This window comes from Staurois parvus, unplaced genomic scaffold (genome assembly GCF_062004578.1).
Source record: "Staurois parvus isolate SC_StPar_1 unplaced genomic scaffold, SC_StPar_1.0 ptg000390l, whole genome shotgun sequence".
Taxonomy (NCBI): domain Eukaryota; kingdom Metazoa; phylum Chordata; class Amphibia; order Anura; family Ranidae; genus Staurois; species Staurois parvus.
In genome coordinates, this window is record NW_028318186.1 from 11,109,206 (window position 1) to 11,124,930 (window position 15,725).

A 15,725-nucleotide genomic window follows, 5' to 3' on the forward strand; every position below is an offset into this window, starting at 1 on the left:
ATTGGAAGTGGAGGTTGTCCTCCCTTGTAGTCTTCTGGGACACGTGGCAGATCCCAGGAGACTACAGGACCATTCACAAGGCGCAACACTACATGTGCATGCACAGTGGGCACACGACTGTGAAGCTGCAAACTGTCGCAGCCAGCTGTCCACACTGAAGATTCCGATGTCAGGGAGAAAGGACAGCCATTGAAACCGGCTGCAGTGAGGACACCTCTAGATCGTGGAACAGGTGAGTGTCTGTTTTTTTTAAAAGTCAGTTGCTACAGTTTTTGTAGCTGCTTTTATTCCTTTAGATTTTGACTGGAGCTCTACTTTAACTTGATGCTGAAACCCAACCCTTACACTTATTTTGTCCATGAAACCTACCAGTTATGCTTACCCTGTCCCTGAAACTACAAACATTTTATGACTCGTCTCAGTGGAAGCTTCAGGGCTAGCATCCTGGCTCCATTACTTGGGTGACTAGCCTGGAGCAAACAAAAGCAGACCAGGCATTCTTTTCTCCATGCGGATGATGAGCGGTAGAAGAGAAAACCTTTCCCTTTCTAACCATCTACTGGCTGAATTGTCCCAATAGGACCCTCGCACTATAGAGCCCTATGCAGCGGTATGGTATCCCTTCTCCAGGATGTCCTACATTGAATTCTTGGCTCCCAGTATACCAGTGTGTTTGATTATAGCTCTAGTTCTTCTACTGGAGCCAAGAATCAATGTTCCTCACTCAACATCTTCTGTGGAGCGAGCCAAAAATGTAATGCAGTGGAATAAAACCAAATGCTTATACAACAGAGGCTTAACCATTTCTGTATTTACTGGATACATTACAAAGAAAAAATGCATAGGAATGCAACCTATTAACACTTTAAAGGACTGATACATGCAACTACATTAGACAATAAAGTTAGTGAACCTGCTTACATGAAATTACATTTTTCTGAATCATTTCCAAAAAACTATCTACTCTACATCTTTAGTCATTATGGCCTTGACAATCGTCCTATCTTTCAGGTCAGCAGAGCTCCGCGATGTGAAGATTTCCGCCAACTCCTGCTACTGCCATAGCCTGGCCACTAGGGGCAGCGTCTACTGTCTGCACAGCTTTGTGGGACAAGGACACCTCTCCAAGGACCTGTAAAGGAAAAAAAGAATATATTTATCATTAACAATTTTTGTTTTCGTAGATGTTGGTGAGTATGTCTCTATCTCTCAGCCCAGCACATTCACTGCAGCCATTACAAAGGGTTCCTTTAACTGACTCAAATTGTGTTTCATGTCAGTAATTCACTATGTAGTAGGACAAGAATGGAAATTAGAGTACTGCAGCCTTGAAGCAGTCAGATTTAGAACCAAGGGAGTGAACAAAACCTTTAAATGTACTTAAAAAAGTGTACATATGTTAGAACAAAAATAAAAAACATTAGTCATCAGTACATCTCTGCAATTCATGCACAGTTCCCCATGTTTTGTCTCCAGGAGCTGGAAATCAGCGTAGTAGAGAGCACTACTCCAGAGATCTCCATCAGCTTCCAATTCCTGTGCCGAGCTGCTGAGCTGCTGTATTAGAATAGGCACCAGAGAATGCTTTGCGTTTTCTTAATAGTTGCAAAGCATTCTCTGACTGGACAAGGTGGGGAGCATGATATCACCATGCCAAACTGAACCCAGGTAACTATGTAAAAATACCCATACCTGGAATTTATTAAGGAAAATGTAAGACAAAGAGTGGTGTTTTAAGAATGTCTGCCTATGACGAAACATGTCAGGGTGGGCCTATGGTTGATGTCATCAAACTCTGAGACCGGCTGTCGGTCTGGTGATACACTGCTCTGTTTGTACATCTACAATGTGAGTACTTTTTTAATGTGAATAAACTAGTGTTTGTGGTCTTACTCTATGTGGTTGTGACCCATTTTTTATCGGTCTGCAGCACATTACCTGCTGGAGAGGCCCGTGATTCCCATATACTTGGTCCATTTGGGAGTACAAGGTGCATTAGGCTTTTTGATTAAGAGCCATTAGACCTCCTATAATTTGCGGCCTACATTTCTGGTAAGAGGCTGATGTTTATGTGTGGTAGAGGAGTTACAAACCACTGACGTGCCAGTTTTCAGCACAGTTCACACTGATTGTGCAGTGAATATACTGGATTGAAGATACTTGTTATGAGATTTAATTGCTATATTGTGGCTTTCATTTTGTAGCACCCTCCTAGTTAGCTAGGGGGAGCTAGACTCCAATTGTTAGCTAGGGCTGAGTAGCAGACTGGGAGTAATAGCTAGCATGGGTAAAATTTCGGTCAGTGCTGAGAAGCTCTGCAGACCAGCCCTCTGGAATTTCTCCCTGCTCTAGAACTTTGCAGAAAGGTCTAGACGCAGTGGGCGGATCTGAGGAGTAGCTGGTTTGTACTCTTGGAGGATCCTTGCTAATCCCCAACAGGAGGCTTGGCAAGGGGCCAGGACAACCTTCAAGAGTAACTGAGCATGCTCAGCAGGGGAGGAGGAGAGTGGTGGTTGGAAAGGGAGAGAGAGAGGATCTGAGACTGGAGGCAGGAGTCTGTGAGAGGGCCCAGATGGAGAGGGGCTCACCCGCAGGCAGAGGACCTTGGAAGGCTGAAAGCTTGGGACTTCACATCCCCCCTGAGAGAGGAGCACCTGTGTGGCAGGGAAGAAGCAGCCCAGCTAGAAGGCCTAGTAGCAGCCACCAACCCACTGACAGCACAGGAGAGGGTCCAAGTGAGTAAACCTGCACTCCCGGGGCCAATAAGGTGAAAGGAGTACTCTGGTGGGAATCTGAATTAGCTTTTTACCCAGGACTGTTAACACTGTAGTGGCAGGTACTAGATCCCCTGCCCAGGAATTCATCCAGAGTTGCTGGATTAAGGAGAATCTGGGGTCTGGGGTGGTACATCAGGAGAGGCTGGCTAGCTCTCCAGAGGAGGATCTTTTGCTGTAAAGACATGCACATAGTTTCAGGAAGTTTGTCCTTGGTTCCAGTTCCATTTAGCATCATGTACACCTCTTACCCCATCCAAGTTTTATTACCCTCTAATAAAACATCAAAACAAGCTCAAGGACTAGTTACTTTCTCCTGGATGCAAGTCTGAATGAAAATGCATGTTGCCTGGCTGTGTAAGACTATAGGGGGACCCAAATCTATTGCAACTTCTAAAGGAGTAGTGCTACAATTTATTCATATTTTATATTTGCCCATTTAAATAATTTGGCCAATGAGGCAGTAGAAGAACACGGAAGTCCAAGGCAGTTGAAAACAAAACCAGAAACTATAGCAGATAGATCTCACTGTAGCCCATATAATGCCTTGAAAAAGGGACCACGCACAGTCCCAAAACATTGGCTATTATAACTGGAGTTCTAATAAATCACTCTGAATACAAGGAAGGTGTGCTGGCATAGAATATAATCTGTAACCTGCAAGACAAATAAGACACCAAAGGGTAACTCCACCACCCATATGCCACCTCAGAATGAAATACACTATGGCCAAAAGTTTGTGGACAATTGGCCATCACACTTACAGTTGCAAGAAAAAGTATGTGAACCCCTTGGGATTACGTGGAGTTTTGCATGAATTGGGCATAAAATGTGCTCTGAACGTCATCTAAGTCACAACAATAGAAGAACACAGTCTGCTGAACATAATACTACACAAACATTAGATGTTGCCATGGTTTAATTGCACATAACATGTAAACATTCACAGTGCAGGGAGGAAAAAGTATGTGAGGCCTTAGCTTAATGACTTCTCCCAGAGGTAATTGGAGCCAGGAGTGAGCCAACCTTGACTCCAATCAGTGTGATGATATTGGATGTGTTGCTGGCAGCTGTCCTGCCCTTAAAAAACACACACCTGTTTTGGGTTTACTGGTTTCAAGAAGCACTGTCTGATGTGAACCATGCCTCACAGAAAAGAGCTCTCAGAAGACCTACAATCAAGAATTGTTGACTTGCATGAAGCTGGAAAGGGTTACAAAAGTATCTCCAAAAGCCTTGATGTTCATGTGTCCACGGTAAGACAGACTGTCTACAAATGGAGAAAGTTTAGCACTGTTGCTACTCTCCCTAGGCGCGGTCGTCCTGTAAAAATGACTGCAAGAGCACAGCGCAGAATGCTGCATGAGGTAAAGAAGAATCCCAGAGTGTCAGCTAAAGACCTACAGAAATCTCTGGCACATGCTAACATTTTTGTTGACACATCTACAATAAGGAAAACATTAAACAAGAATGGAGTACATGGAAGGACACCACGGAGGAAGCCATTGCTGTCCAAAAAGAATATTGCAGCACGTTTGAAGTTTGCAAAAAGCACCTGGATGTTCCACAGCACTACTGGCAAAATATACTGTGGACAGATGAAACCAAGATTGAGTTGTTTGGGAAGAACACACAACACTATGTGTGGAGAAAAAAAGGCACAGCACACCAACATCAAAATCTCATCCCCACTGTAAAACATGGTGGAGGGAGCATCATGGTTTGGGGCTGCTTTGCTGCCTCAGGGCCTGGACGGATTGTTGTCATTGATGGGAAAATGAATTCCAGAGTTTATCAAGACATTTTGCAGGAAAACGTACGACCATCTGTCCGCCAACTGAAGCTCCGCAGAGGATGGGTGATGCAACAGGACAATGACCCAAAGCATACAAGTAATTCAACAAAACAATGGCTGCAACAGCACAGAATACGGGAGTGCCCCAGTCAGAGTCCTGACCTCAACACGATTAAAATGCTGTGGCATGACCTTAAGAGAGCGATTCACACCAGACATCCCAAGAATATTGCTACACTGAAACAGTTTTGTGAAGAGGAGTGGTCCAAAATGACTCCAGATCGTTGTGCAGGTCTGATCTGCAACTACAGGAAACGTTTGGTTGAGGATATTGCTGCCAAAGGAGGGTCAACCAGTTATTAACTCCAAAGGTTCACATACTTTTTCCTCCCTGCACTGTGAATGTTTACATGTTATGTGCAATTAAACCATGGCAACATCTAATGTTTGTGTAGTATTATGTTCAGCAGACTGTGTTCTTCTATTGTTGTGATTTAGATGACGTTCAGAGCACATTTTATGCCCAATTCATGCTAAACTCCACGTAATCCCAAGGGGTTCACATACTTTTTCTTGCAACTGTATATGAGATCATTGGACATCCCATTCCAAAACCATGGCCATTAATATGGAGTTGGTCCCCTTTTGCGGCTAAAATAGCTTCCACTGTTCAGGGAGAGCTTTCCACAAGATTTTGGAGGAGGTCTATGGGAATCTGTGCTCAAAAGAACATTTATGAAATCAGGTACTGATTTTGGATGAGAAGATGTGGATTACAATTTCAATTATCCCAAGGTGTTCAGTAGGGCTAAGGTCAGGGCACGTCATACTCAAACAATGCCTTTATGGAGCTAGCTTTGTACACTGGGGCACCATCATGTTGAAACTCAAAAGGGCCTTTCCCAAATTGTTATCACGAGGTTTGAAGAGCACGGTTGTGTAAAATATCTTTGTATGGTTCAGCATTAACAGTACCCTTTGCCGGAAACACCTCAACTCTTTCATTTAGAGGCGTGCCTACTGTACACACTCTTGGACATTTAGCCTCGGTTCACACAATGAGCCGCCTGTGAATCGCACATGAACTGCACCGCATTTCTGTGCAATTCACATATGATTCAGTGTGGTGCAATTTGAGTCCATTTATTATGAATAGGCTCAAACTGAACTAAATCACACCAAAGACATGCATGCACCTTCCTTGGGCCCCCACTGCAACCGTACAGCATGGTCATTTTGTACCATGCGCTCTGATGAGATCTACTGCAGGCAAAGGCACTGTGTTTGCGTCCTGTGTATGGGGTGTTGTAAACTTTGTACTGACACCCGCAGCAGATTGCAAGGGCAGTGCGATTTGAATGTGGTGTGGGTAACACACATGGATAGCGGCATTCCCACATTTGTGTGAACCTAGTCTAAGTGTATCACTTTTTCAAAATAATCTAGAGTGGGTGACTGGGGACAAAGAGAAGGCAAATGTATTAAATCCCTTCTTCAACTCTGTGTATACAAAGGAGCATAGGAGAGCTCTTGTCCATAATGGGCATGGTATTGACACAGCTCCAGATGATCCACATTGGCTCACAATTGATATGATACAGAAATATTTAGACAGAATAAATGTGAATAAAGCCCCTGGACCGGATGGCATACACCCACGGGTCCTTAAAGAATTGAGCTCTGTCATTTCAAAGCCATTATTTCTAATTTTTAGGGACTATTTACTGACTGGTATAGTACCACTGGATTGGCGTAGGGCCAATGTGGTGCCAATATTGAAAAAGAAGCTAAACTCTTTACCAAGTAATTACAGACCTGTTAGTTTAACGTCTATAGTTGGGAAGACACTGGAGAGTTTAATAAAAGACAACATAGATGAGTTCTTGCTGGAAAAAAATATTTAAAGTAACAGACAGCATGGATTCATGAAAGACAGAAGTTGTCAAACAAATCTGAATTCATTTTATGAGGAGGTGAGCAAAACCTTGGACAGAGGGGTGGCGGTGGACATGGTATACTTGGACAGAGGGGTGGCGGTGGATGTGGTATACTTGGACAGAGAGATGACAGTAGACGTGGTATATTTGGACAGAGGGGTGGCGGTGGACGTGGTATACTTGGACAGAGGGGTGGTGGTGTACGTGGTATATTTGGACAGAGGGGTGGTGGTGGACGTGGTATACTTGCACAGAGGGGTGGCGGTGGATGTGGTATACTTGGACAGAGGGGTGGTGGTGTACGTGGTATATTTGGACAGAGGGGTGGTGGTGGACGTGGTATACTTGCACAGAGGGGTGGCGGTGGACGTGGTATACTTGGACAGAGGGGTGGCTGTGGACGTGGTATACTTGGACAGAGGGTTGGCAGTGGACGTGGTATACTTGGACAGAGGGGTGGCAGTGGACGTGGTATACTTGGATTTTGCAAAAGCGTTTGACACAGTTCCCCACACACGGCTAATGTGTAAGGTAAAGTCTACAGGCTTGGAAAAATCTGTATGTAAATGGATAGAAAACTGGCTAAAAGATCGTATTCAGAGAGTAGTGGTTAATGATTCATACTTTGAATGGTCTAGGGGTGTCAGTGGTGTACCCCAAGGTTCAGTGTTGGGACCCTTACTTTTTAATATATTTATATACAATATAGGGTCTGGGATTATAAATCCCATTTCAGTCTTTGTAGATGACACCAAGCTGTGCAGTGCAATAACGTCCTTACAGGATGTCTCCAACTTACAAGCCGACCTCAATGCTCTGTGTAATTGGGCAACTATGTGGCAAATGAGGTTTAATGTTGATAAATGTAAGGTTCTGCACTTGGGGGCTAAGAATATGCATGCATCATACATACTAGGGGGGTACAACTGAGGGGAATCAATGGTGGAGAAGGATCTGGGAGATCTGGTAGATCACAAGCTTAATAATGGCATGCAATGCCAAGCTGCGGTTTCTAAAGCGAGCAAAATCCTCTCTTGTATTAAAAGAGGTATAGACTCCAGAGAGAGAGATATCATATTACCCCGGTACAAATCATTAGTAACACCTCATCTGGAATATGCAGTTCAGTTTTGGGCACCAATTCACAAAAAGAACATTGGGGAACTGGAGAAAGTACAGAGAAGGGCAACCAAACTGATAAGAGACATGGAGGAGCTCAGCTATGAGGAAAGATTAGAGGAACTGAATTTATTCTCTCTTGAGAAGAGAAGATTAAGGGGGATATGATCAACATGTATAATACATAAGGGGGGATATGATCTCCATGTATAATACATAAGGGGGGGATATGATCTCCATGTATAATACATAAGGGGGGATATGATCTCCATGTATAATACATAAGGGGGGATATGATCTCCATGTATAATACATAAGGGGGGATATGATCAACATGTATAAATACATCAGTGGTTCATATAGTGAACTCGGTGTAGAGTTATTCACCCTGAGGTCATCACAGAGGACAAGGGGGCACTCTTTACGTCTGGAGGAAAAGAGATTTAATCTCCAAACACAGAAAGGTTTCTTCACAGTGAGAGCTGTGAAAATGTGGAATAGACTCCCTCAAGAGTTGGTTCTGGCCAGCTCAGTGGATTGTTTTAAAAAATTCCTGAATTCTTTCCTAGATACACAGAATATAACTGGATACTAACATGTATAGGTAAAGTTGATCCAGGGAATATCCAATTTCCTCTGGGGGAATTTTTTCCCTTGCAGGAGCAAATTGGATCATGCTTTGCTGGGTTTTTTTTTGCCTTCCTCTGGATCAACTGTGGGTATAGGATTATAACTTTTTTTTTATGTTTGAACTGGATAGACTTTTGTTATTGTTCAGCCAGTCTAACTATATAACTTGCCAGTAGGGATAATCTATCTTGCCAGAGATTCCCTGCCGGCACCCAGTGATCGACGAGGAACAGTGACAGGGGAGAGGTCTGTATGTAAACAACACAGGTCTCTCTGCTGTCAGCATGGACATGCTGCTTTGTATCTCTCTTCACAGCATGTCTCCCAAGTAAAAAAAGCACACAGTAAAACACACATAGCACACAGTTAACCCTTTGATCGCCCCAGATGTTAACCCCTTCCTGCCCAGTGCCATTAGTACAGTGTCAGTGCTTTTCATTAGCACTGATCACTGTATTGGTGTCACTGGGGATGTCAGTGGCAGTTAGTCAGTTAGCCAGTGGCAGAATGATCGCCGCCATTACTAGTATAAATAAAAATCCAGTATATATACCGCCATTTGTAAACGCTATAATTTTCACGTAAACCAATTCATTTACACGTATTTGGATTTTTTTTAGCAAAGACATTTTGGCCTAAATTTATGACAAAATTAGATTTTTTTTTACTTTTTTAATGGACATGTTTAATAGCAAAAAGTCAAAAATATTGTTTTATTTTCAAAACCGTCTGGGTTGTTTGTTTATAGCGCAAAAAATAATGCACAGGCGATCAAATACCACCAAAAAAAGCTCTATTTGTGGGGAAAAAAGGACGTAAGTTTAATTTGGGTGCAGTGATGCATGAACGTGCAATTGTCAGTTAAAGTAACGCAGCGCCGTATCGCAAAAAATGGCCTGGTCAGGAATATCTTCTGGAGGGCAAGTGGCTAAACACACGTATGCACCATACACAAACCCAGGACTGCGTCTTTGTTTGGAGTCACATTGCGAGTCTGAATTGCAGCATGCTATGTTCTATACCTTCCCGGAATATTACGCCTTCACTCCTTGTCCAGAGTGTTGAGAAATAGGAGTCAAGCCTGTAATTAATCCTAGATTATCTGTGCTCACAGCAACCAGACAATACAATGCAGAAGCTGTGTGACATCAAATACGATGTCATCCAAATCTCCCCTAATACCCTCCTACAGAAGAGCCATTCAACAGAAATGTGAAACGCTTTGTTAACATTATCTAAACCCTGACCGTGAACTTCTATTATTTGCTTGCTTGTGTCGTTGGTCAAGTCTGTTTGAACTTTCAGTTTAAATAACCAAAATTCCCAGAGCATCAGAATACAATTTGCGCAAAGTCTTTGGCTCCATGCACACTAGCATTTTTTTAAGCTCCTACAAGCTGGTATCAGCATTTTTTTCTACTCCAAGCAGCTACATGGTGCTATCCAGGGGCGGACTGACCATTTGGAAACTCGGGCACAACCTGAGGGCCCGGGGTCAATAGGGGGCCCCATGAGATGCCCCTGGTATCTTTTTCATAGGCTTTTTTGAGTTTGGGCAAGGACACAGGGGCCCCATGATCCCCTATTGCCCGGGGGCCCCATGAGTTGTCAGTCCACCCCTGGTGCTATCCTATGTGTTCATGCACACTGCTTTAGGCTATTAGCATTTTTTTAATTTCAGCGTCCAGGAGCAGAGTTTTTTGGAGTGTTTTTCTAGCCTAAAAAAACGCTGAACACTCCTACACCACTCCTAACAGCTTTTTTTCTCTACTGTAAAAACAAATAAAACGCTAACGCTCCTAAATGCTTCTGAAATCTACTAAAAACTAAAAAAGGTTTCCTTTTTCCAGTGTTTTTTTCAGCATTTTTTGAGCTTAAAAAAAAATAATCTTACTGTGCCTAAGGCCTCATGCACACAGAATGTTAAAAAAAATAAAACTCCTAAAAGCCTTCCTCCTCTTGGCAGCAGAATGTTTTGTAAAAAAAAACGCCTGAGGTTTGTAAGCATTTGCAAGCGTCAAGTGCATGGGTGTTAATTCATTTATTTGGCCAGAATAGTCATTTGGTGCCTCTTGTAGTAAAGCAGTACCAACTGCATAATCCTAGACACATAGCGGTGGGACCTGTGTCCCTCAATGGACCCCAAAGGAAAGGATTTTACAGTAACTACCAGGGGCGGACTGACAACTCATGGGGCCCCCAGGCAATAGGGGATTATGGGGCCCCTGTGTCCTTGCCCAAACTCAAAACATCCTATGAAAAAGGTACCAGGGGCATCTCATGGGGCCCTCTACTGACCCTGGGCCCTTGGGCAGTGCCCGAGTTTCCAAATGGTCAGTCCGCCCCTGGTAACTACACAAAGGAGACATGGTATCATTCTAACAATCCACAATGTGTCAGGTTCTTTGCCCTTGAAAGAGTTCATCTAGACCCTAGAGGTGGTGACTGGGATCATCACATCCTTCAGAAGGAGGCTAGATGGATACATAACCTAGCCACCACACAGTCTCCTGGTCTAAATTACCATTTTTGCCCTAGGTTAGATTGCCAGGTCTGGTTTTTTGGTAATCAGTCATCATATTTATGATTTAATTGCACTAGTTATATTCATTTTGAATTTGATAGATTTTTATTTGACATATTATTTTTCTTCAATTTATATTATTTTTCTTCAATTTATTATTATGTATTTTGATGTATGCTATTGTTGGTGACTTAAATTTTTTGTTTGTTTTGCATTATAGAAATTATATTGCTATGACAAGATGGCAATTATAATTAATCTATGAGGAAGGCTTCAAAAGGAACCATTTATATATTTTTGTCTTAATACATTTTCGTTTTATAATCTATACATTTTTTGAATTGGGAGATGTGGACCTTGGTGTGGTTGATACCTTAAGGGTATTGCGCGGTTTGACTTTGACTGCTTATGGCTCCGCGGGGCACCTGTACTTGTTTGTTTGTTGATTCGCTTTTCCAATATGGCCACGGGAGTTAAACGCAGGTTTGTGATGTCAGATGCCGCGACACCAGCTAGAAGGATGTAGGATATCATGATGTCACGCATACGTGCTGACATCACGTCCGCACATGTGCCCTATGGCTGGAAAGCCGGCATTTGACACCTTTCCCTCACTACTTAAGGCCCATGATAGGAGGTAGCAATTCCAGGGCTACACCTTAGTGCAGAATATCTATATTACTATATCTTTTTTCAACATATCTATGCAGATTGGGACCTCAAGCTGGGGGTGAGTTTGATCATGGTAAGCATGTATATCACTGGTATGGGATACCTAGATATATAGATAGATATATATACATACACAGTAAATACTTTATCTTCCTTTTTGATAAACCAAATATTTGGATGTGCATTACTCAGATTAAATTAGTTTTGGAGAGGGTTAATTCTAAAATGTACCTAGTCAAGGTCTATGAATAGATTACTTCCCTGTCGTCCCGAATTACTAATTTGTTTGTGTTAAAACCAGTTTGGGGAGTAGGGGTGTGGTTTGGAAGGATTTGGGACACAATAAATATTTAGATGATTTGATCCGTTTTTTCAGCCTTCTTCTTACTATGGACACGTGGATGGTCCACCTGGCCTATCTTTGCACCATTGATGGAGGGACCTTTTTTGGATTCAAATGGTCATGTTTCCTTGTGTCTCTCTATGAACATCTTTAGGCCATCGTCTGGTAAATTTGAATATTTGGTTGCTACAAATGTTGTTATCTTTCCCTAACATGCCGTATGCTCTTTTTGGCTTTGTTTATATAATTTTAGAACTGTAGTTTATATCTCCCTGAGGAAGCGGGCAATTGTCCTGTGAAACACGTTGGAGAAAGATCGGTGAAAGATCTTGAGAAAATGATCTCTAGGGATATTTTCTGCAATATTATGTAATAAGCCTGTTACTATGCACAAGCTACACGTGTCTTTTTATATGAGCTATGTGACTGGTCAAAAATGTGGACCACAACTGTGGTTTTAACAGTGTTCAACAAAGCTTTAATCTTCTATACTTGAGTATTGATTCTCTTTTTGGTATGGTGCCTCCAAAAGCCCCATTAGCGTGTTTTAGTTAGGGTCCATGTGTTTTTAAATACACAAATCCTATTTTTTTTCTCATCCATTGAGGGGCTCAGGAAGTTGAATACAATGAGTAAGTCCAAAAGCAAACCAACTGAGGTGGGAAACCCAGCAGTACATGAAGGAGAAGATACGCAGACTACAGGTGGTTGTACCGGAGATGAGTCTGTGGGAAATCTAATATCTTACCTCCTGAGTCTTGATATTGGCCGCATGAGCGCTGCAGGTTCCACTTCCTCCGGCCAGCACCACACTATCCGTACAGAATCTGGCTGCATACAGGAACTCGCCCTGAAGTTGGGATGCTGGAAACGGGATGTCTTGTAGGAGATTACCGGTGCGGAAGTCCCATAGCTGCAGAGCGTTGCGTGCTACCCAGGAGGCGGTGAGGACATAGTTGTTCTGTAGGTAGGAGAGAATATTGCCATTAACAGGGCTTTTTTTCTCAGGTATTCCCCATTTTCAAGTAACCCCTTGTCTCCGCCCCCTACCCACCTCCGAGCGCCGTCACTTGGTTCCACCCCCTACCCCCCTCCTAATACTGCCCCTTTTAGAGAAAGTAAGAAAAGTAATTTGCATGGAACATGTTCATAACAAGAAAAGCAGTAAAATAAATCCCCCACAGCCTGCAACAATAGATCAACCAAGCAACAATGGACCCCTGAAACAAAATATCATCCCAGCAACAATAGACCCTCAGCAGCAACAACAGATCTCCCAGTTACAATAGATTATAACAAAATACATCCCCGCAACAATAGAACTCCCGAGCAACAATCGGCCCCTGCAACAAAATACCAGCCCCAGGAACAATAGACCCTCATCAGCAACAACAGATCTCCCAGCTACAATAGTTTATAACAAAATCCACCAACCTGCAACAATAGATCTCTGCAGCAACAATGGGCCCCTGCAACAAAATACAACCCCCAGAAACAATAGACCCTCATCAGCAACAACAGATCTCCCAGCTACAATAGTTTATAACAAAATCCACCAACCTGCAACAATAGATCTCTGCAGCAACAATGGGCCCCTGCAACAAAATACAACCCCCAGAAACAATAGACCCTCAGCAGCAACAACAGATCTCCCAGCTACAATAGTTTATAACAAAATCCACCACCCGCAACAATAGATCTCCGCAGCAACAATGGGCCCCTGCAACAAAATGCAACCCGCAGAAACAATGGACCCTCGGCAGCAACAACAGATCTCTCAGCTACAATAGACTGTAACAAAATCCACCGCCCTGCAACAATAGAGCTCTCCAGCAACAATGGACCCCTCCAACAAAATACCATCCAAGCAACAATAGATCCTTAGCTGCAACAACAGATCTCTCAACTACAATAGATTGGGACAAAATACAACCCCACAACAATAGATCTCCCCAGCAACAATGGGCCCCTGCAACAAAATACCATCCCAGCAACATTAGACCCTCAGCAGCAACAACAACAGATCTCCCAGCTACTAACTGTAACAAAATCCACCACCCCACAACAATAGATCCCCACCAACAATAGATCTCCCCAGCAATAATGGACCCCTCCAACAAAACACCATCCCAGCAGCAATAGACCCCCAAGCAACAACAACAACAACAACAACAGATCTCCCAGCTACAATAGACTGCAACAAAATAAACACCCCTACTGCAACAATAGATTCCCCAGCAACAGTAGATCTCCCCAGCAACAAAATACCATCCTAGCAACAATAGACCCTCAGAAGCAACAACAGATCTCCCAGCTACAATAGATTGTAACAAAATTAACCCCCAACAACAAATAGATTCCCCAGCAACAATAGATTTCCCCAGCAACAAAATATCTCCCCAGCAACAATGGACCCCTGCAACAAAATACCATCCCAGTAGAGATAGACCCCAGCAGCAACAATAAATCTCCAAAAAAGACTGGAACAAAATACATATCTCCCAACAGCAACAATAGATCACCCAGCAGCCAACATCAATAGACCATCCATCAGCCTGCAACAATAGACCCTCAACAGTAGATCCCTCCCAGCAACAACTGAACCTCCAGGACCAATAGACCCCTTCCTCAACAACAGATCACCCCCAGCAACCATAGACCCCCCACCAGCCAGCATCAATATACCCTCCAGCACCCCTTGCCATGACATACATTGGTGCTGGAGTTACCAGAACTGCATTCCCCCATGTTCCAGGTGAAAAAACTTGCTCTGGCAATTAATAAACAATAGTAACAGCACAACACCAGATCTCACCTTTGGTCTCTATACAAGTGGATGCAGTTCATTGTAACCTGACGTGTAAAAAGAAACTTGCAGAACGCATGCTCTTCCCTAAGAGAAAGTACTACAAGAACCCATATTGGTGAATAAATAGTCCTCCATGTGCCAGAGGTGCCCCAGGTGAGCTCTGTACACCGCCCTGGACTCCACATCATACTCAGAGCTTTGCACACTTCACTATCCAAAGGAGTGGGGGTTAGAGACACTCAGGGGTGGACTGACAACTCATGGGGCCCCCGGGCAATAGAAGATCATGGGGCCCGTGTCCTTGCCCAAACTCAAAAAAGCCTATGAAAAAGGTATCAGGGGCATCTCATGGGGCCCCCTACTGACCCCGGGCCCTCAGGCAGTGCCCGAGTTTCCAAATGGTCAGTCCACCCCTGGAGACACTCACACCTGTTTATCTAGCCAGTAACACACCTCCCTGTAATAGTGAGAGACAACTCAGGAGCAGGGACGGACTGACAACTCATGGGGCCCTCGGGCAATAGGGGATCATGGGGCCCCTGTGTCCTTGCCCAAACTTAAAAAAGCCTATGAAAAAGGTACCAGGGGCATCTCATGGGCCCCCTTACTGACCCCTCCCTCGGGCAGTGCCAGAGTTTCCAAATGGTCAGTCCACCCCTGCTCCGGAGGAATGAGCACAGGAGGCACAGCAGACGACAGAATTGTCAGTCTGGGGGTGAGGGGAATGTTAAATGTATTAGCAGATTTAGAACCACTAACACACTGAAACCAAACTCCAGCTCACACTTTATAATCAGTTATAGCAAACAGTTTTTTTCCTTTTTTGATAAAGGTTTTAGCTGAAGAAATAAAAACTGATCATGTTATCCATCCCTTCCTGTGGTAAATGGTTTGTCTCATCCATGAAAAACTGATACATTCTGCTGGAGAGTTTGTGCTATGAAAGACAACAGATTTGCTGGCTGGATTACCAGATGAAAAACTGAAGAAAGAAAAGCCTAAAAAAAGAAATCAAATGCAACCATCACATCTAAGAATTGGTAAGCTGTAGACATGTGCAATTTGTTTAATTGTGAATCAAAATTCAGAAGAAATTTTCATTATTCGGATATCTCTGAATTT

The 15,725-nt window shown here is 43.3% G+C and overlaps 1 protein-coding gene across 1 annotated transcript in view; it reads right to left on the minus strand.

Moving 5' to 3' along the window:
- Positions 1 to 791: 791 nt before the first annotated feature.
- LOC149455679 (uncharacterized) overlaps positions 792 to 15,725 on the minus strand; it is a 46,673-nt gene continuing 31,739 nt past the window's right edge. Inside the window, exons 7-8 of the mRNA XM_089685988.1 lie at positions 12,543 to 12,755; positions 792 to 1,132 (exon numbers count right to left, since the gene is read on the minus strand). Coding sequence (XP_089542114.1) covers positions 1,013 to 1,132; positions 12,543 to 12,755 — 333 coding nt within the window. The 3' untranslated portion in view covers positions 792 to 1,012. The remainder of the gene's footprint in view (positions 1,133 to 12,542; positions 12,756 to 15,725) is intronic.